This window comes from Pinus tabuliformis, chromosome 2_1 (assembly GCF_031772625.1).
Source record: "Pinus tabuliformis cultivar Carrire ecotype Pingquan chromosome 2_1, CPIR1, whole genome shotgun sequence".
Classification (NCBI taxonomy): Eukaryota; Viridiplantae; Streptophyta; class Pinopsida; order Pinales; family Pinaceae; genus Pinus; species Pinus tabuliformis.
Window position 1 is genome coordinate 960,931,968 of NC_142299.1, and position 5,160 is coordinate 960,937,127.

Here is a 5,160-nt window from a genome sequence, read left to right on the forward strand (position 1 = left end):
CCTTCTTCCAAGAGCAGCAACACCAGTACGCCTATTATGCCAAGTAGGCATCTTCTTGTTCATGGGGACATCAACAAGCCCATGTTGGTCCAGGAGGGAGCTCAGTTGATCTGAGAGAGTGTCAATTTGAGCATGATGACCCCAGGATTCCTCGTTCCCTAAGGAGAAATTTAGGTCTCCTCCAATGATGGTTGAATTATTGATCAGAGAGGATCCCAACAAGGATTGCCAAAAAGCAAGTCTGTTATGGTTGGGGGCATAGACATTTATAATTCGGATATGATTGCCTATGTCCGCTACAAAAATGTCCATGCCTAAGAAGCCCAAACCACCCCAAGAGGATAGCACCTTGATCGATTTAGGGTTTATCCCCATGGCAAGACCCCCAGATCTGCCCACAGCATCTAAGCCTTGAAAGTGCCAACCAAGTAATATGGAAAGTAGGGTTTTAGTGATCTGCTTAGAGGGCCCAAGGGTTTCCTGTAGAAATATAATGTCACAGGGGGTACAGGATAAGAGACGCTTGAGAGCCAGTTTTTTCTTGGGGTTGGCTAAACCCCTGCAATTGAAGGAGAGCCAGATCATTAGGGAACAACATCCAGGGTGTCAGATGCTCTAAGTGCCCTTTCGATGGTGGATTGACGACCCTGTGCCACATCTGCAACCACAGATTTGATAGCTTTTGCGATCTTGGTAGGTATGCCTCTCGTAGGTTTCGACTCTAAGGGGTGAGAGGGGATACCAAGGCCGAGCAGGGGAATGTTGTTCAAAGGCCGGAAATAGAGATTGTATGGATGGGAGCCAGATGCTGAAGGTGAGGAAGATGGATGCAGGTGGGGGTTCAGAGCCTGTAGAGACAGAGGGGTAGTGGAAAAGATTCACGAGGGGGGGACAGTACCACAAGTGATGGGGGGAAGCGGACTTAAAATTGAATCCAGGATTGACATAGGAGAATGTGATGTGGAATGTAAATGAATAAAAGGATGATCAGAAGAACAAGAGAGTGGAACATTACCCGATGAAGGAGCAGGATCCACTGTAGTCCTGGATCGAGTCTGTGGAGGGGATGAAGAAGGCACCCTTGGAGTACTGGTTTGTTGTGCAGTGACTCCTTCCGCTCCTTTAGAGTGATCCAGACCCGAGGGCTACTCGTCCACATTCGGTTCTTTAGACAGACGGTGTTTTACACCCCTTGCAGGCTCCTGAGCAGACGAGGAGAGCAGAGGGCAGTCCTTGAAAAGATGACCGACCTTATGACATCTTCGGCAACGAAAGGGCACTCCTTCATAATCCAGATTTTGGTGACGCGAGAAATGCCTCCAGTGGAGTGTTATTTTCTCCTCCAGCCCCTCCCTGGTATCCAAATGAACAAGTATTCTCGCCATAGTCATAATCCCAGATTTCTCAAAAGACTGGTCATGTTCAAGATAAGTCCCAAGAGCATCCCCTATGCATTTGAACACCACTGGAGTCCAGAACTGCATTGGTAGGCCTGGCAGGCGAACCCAAATCGGCCTTGCACCTAACTGTTTGCGTTCTGGGTCAAATAAGGGATCCCATCTTTTGAGCAGAACAGGGGCAAGTTCAATATGCCAGAAGCGGGAAAGAATCCAATCAGTATATTCTTCCCTATGGAAGCGAAGAGCAAACCAGCCACGAGCCAAAACTCTGATGATGGGAAGCTCCTTGAGAAGGGAACCCCAAATTTCCGAAGTCCATAGGCACAGGCGTTCCACAGAATAGTTCCTTCCTCTAACACGGCCAACCAAAACCTTCTTAGCCATGTCCACCACTTCCCCCATTGGAATATCTTCGCCAAGGGTTAAGTTAATGTCCCTATCCACAGCTTTGAGACACCGCCCCTTCTTGGGCTTATCAGATCGCCGGGCCTTCGGGTGTTCCTTGAGCAAGCCTCTGCAGCCTTGATTGACAGTATGGGGGGTGGAAGGGGTAGATTTGGGATTAGGGATGGGAGAAATGAAACACCCAAAACGAATAGGAGTGTTAGGGTTAGATCTGTCGGGAGCTAGGATTGCCGAGGTGGAAGCAGAAATGGAGAGGGGAGGGGGTCCAGACGGGGGAATGTGAGAGGAGAAGGGCACGCAGGAAGGAGTTGAGGACTGTGTAGGATGGGCCAAGGGAGTGTCGAAAGTGGGAGATGGTTGAAGTCAAGTACCCAGGAGATTAAGGGTTGCAGGAGAGAGCGGAGGGCAGTGTAACATGGAAGAATCTTCAATGTGAACAGAGGGCGGAAAGTGCTTCTTAGACAGCCCCAGACTGAACGAAATGGACAGGGCAGCTGTCAGTGATCGAGGGTTGGCAGCAAAGGGTCCTGAGCCCATCCCAGTTCTATGATGCGTCCAGATATCTTGGTTAGGATTGGGGTTCGCCTTATAGTCAACGTCATCGATCTCCATCGAACTGACAGGCACGGTCATCTGAGCAGCAAATGTCGCGCGGGGATCACGACAAGGAGCTAGGGCCAAGGGCTTCACGGTGAGTCATGAGCAACTGTAGCAGGTAAGATGTAATTGTGCGGCAAGGGAAGTGGTAGACAGGTCGGTTGGGTGCAGGAAGGCAGTGTGCTTCAGACCCCAGGATGATGGCCCCCGAGGCCTCCATGGAAGACCGCTACAGAGTTGTAGAGCTCTCTCATCCTCCAAAGACTCGGACAATCAAGTTAGTTATGGAAACATTTCAAGCTCCTTGTTATGTACACATGTGTGATGAAAAGATTCCTTGTGAGCCATTTGGAAATGTAAAACTTCGAGGTTGTTGAGAGACTTGAAAAGCATTTTCAAACTATTATATCAAGTTAAAGAATTATTATGATAATAGTGTAATGACATTTTTAATAAATAATTATATACTGTAGTTATTAATTCTCACAACAATTATTTTTGTTGGGAAATTTATTGGAATTTTATGCTTTAAATAAGTTAATAGGTTACCAAACCCAAAAAGATGATAGTTTAATCTAACTTTATAGTTAAAATTACAATTATTAATTTTATTTTTATAAATTGAATTATTCAGAGCTTTTTATGTTTTATTTAATTCTAATTTTATATAAATTATTCGAGTCAAAATATTTGCAGAATTGGATAAGACATTATAAATCTCTTGCATTTTGGACTAGAGAATCTCTAGCATAAAAAAACACTTGGATGACTGATGAGGACATTATAAATCTCTTGCATTTTGGACTAGAGAATCTCTAGCATAAAAAAACACTTGGATGACTGATGAGGAAGTGGGTCCCTTGTCCCACAAACAAGGGAATCTCATATACCAATTTAGTATTTACCTTGATCGTGACCATTGCCTAGAAGTGGATCTCTTATTGCACAAACAAAAAAATCTCATACACCAATTTGATATCTGACTTGACCCTAACATTATAATAATAATAACAATTTTACCATTTTAAAATAAGGAGGCAACGTTGTTCATTCCCGTCCGCCGTCAGTCGACAATGGATGATCATAGACATGGGCTTGGTGCATGGTATTGTTTTCGATAATATGTGATGCAACGATAGGTGAATATGGCATGGTATAGCATGCATGGTCCACGAAGCGTTTGGCAGTCCATGTCGCATTTGTACCATATTAGCAGGATACAGTAATACCACTTTCTCATTCCCCGGATTGATTTGAATTTCATCTTGGTAGCCTTCCCACACTCGTTTGAATTTCAAATTTGTTGCCTCCACACGAAGTCGTGTGAATTTGCTGCCTCTGTGTGTCGGTTCTTTCTCGAATGCAACTTGAAAATATGCCATCCTATAGTAAAACTAGAAATTCATTTACTGAAATCCACGGAGTTTTTGTGCATCAGTTGAGACATATCAGTTGAAATGCATGTACTGAACTCCATAGAGTTGTTGTGCATCAGTTGAGACATATCAGTTGAAATGCATTTACTGAACTCCTTTATCAGAGGAGACAAACTGGATTTGTGATTTTACAATTTCATTTGTGTTATGTCATTCGATCTTATTATTTATTTATTTTTTTTTGGGTTTTTGTAAGTTGGGTAATATGGTTGATAAGTTTGATAATTATGACTTGTGACACTTGTGAGATCAGAAAAAAGGCGTTTGAAGTTTCCATTCTCTTGGAACTTAAGTTTGGCATTTCTTCTTAAGAAGTTACATGTTTAAAACCAATGGGGTAGAGTATGTATGTCTTAGTAGACTTAGCATTCAAATGGTTGCGCTAAAGTGGGTCTCATCCCCAAACAAGGGGGTCTCATACACCAATTTGGTGTTTGGCTTGGCAGTGACCTTAAAATTGCATAATAATAATAATAACATAATGTTTTATTCACTGGTTAAAAAAACCGAGTTTCACAAGTAGGTGCAGGTGCAGTGGACAGGTTCAAAACCAATGGGTAGAGTATGTATGCCTTCTTAGACTTAGCATTCAAATGGCTCATCCCCAGACAAGGAGGTCTCATACACCACTTTGATATCTCCCTTGGAAGTGACCAACAACAACAACAACAACGCGTTCTTTCACATGTAAAAAAACCCAGTTTCACAAATAGACATAGGAAAAAATTTGTATACCAAGTTTCACAAATAGATGCAGCGGAAAAGATTAAAGACATGAGAAAGAATTTGTATATAATCTGAATACTCGACCAAGAACTTGTAATGAAAGTATGAACCCATCGCAGAGAGAAAGTGCCTCTTGGCTTCGTACAAGATTCATCAGTTGCCTTTTGTTCCCCGAGCTGTAGAGGTGCTTATTCCACCAAATACTTATTGTGTTGAGAAGTATACTTACCTGCATGACTATCGAGTGGGGCTTGCCTCACCATTCTTCTGTCTAGAAGATTAAAAATACAATTTACAGAATCCACAGGGAACTGGAAAGGAAGGAAGACAAACAAATCGAAGCCACTCAAGAAAGCGAAGATATTTCAGATTTTGTATGATCCTGCTGTGTTGTGATTGTGATCGCTCTCTACTGTCAATACAAAATTTTGAGTGATGGATTTGTTATTGAAGGAGATAGAGGTTGTAATGGCATTGGGGGCTTCGCTTAGATGCCTTGCATAGTATATAGGGCACTAAATTTTATTTTTCTTCGTAGAACATGTTATGTATCTTTGTTTTGGTAAATCCGTAATTGTTCTGTTGTTCATGGGCTA

At 42.8% G+C, this 5,160-nt stretch overlaps 1 protein-coding gene across 1 annotated transcript; it reads right to left on the reverse strand.

The window, feature by feature from the left end:
- Positions 1 to 1,145: 1,145 nt before the first annotated feature.
- Positions 1,146 to 1,802, reverse strand: LOC149203837 (uncharacterized). The gene has a single exon (XM_089402001.1). The coding sequence runs from the start codon at positions 1,800 to 1,802 to the stop codon at positions 1,146 to 1,148; it is 657 nt and encodes a 218-aa protein (XP_089258127.1).
- Between the last annotated feature and the right edge of the window lie 3,358 nt (positions 1,803 to 5,160).

Coding starts and splice junctions, on each gene's coding strand:
- LOC149203837 (XM_089402001.1), bottom strand. CDS start 1,802: ATGGGGGAAGTGGTGGACATGGCTAAGAAGGTTTTGGTTGGCCGTGTT.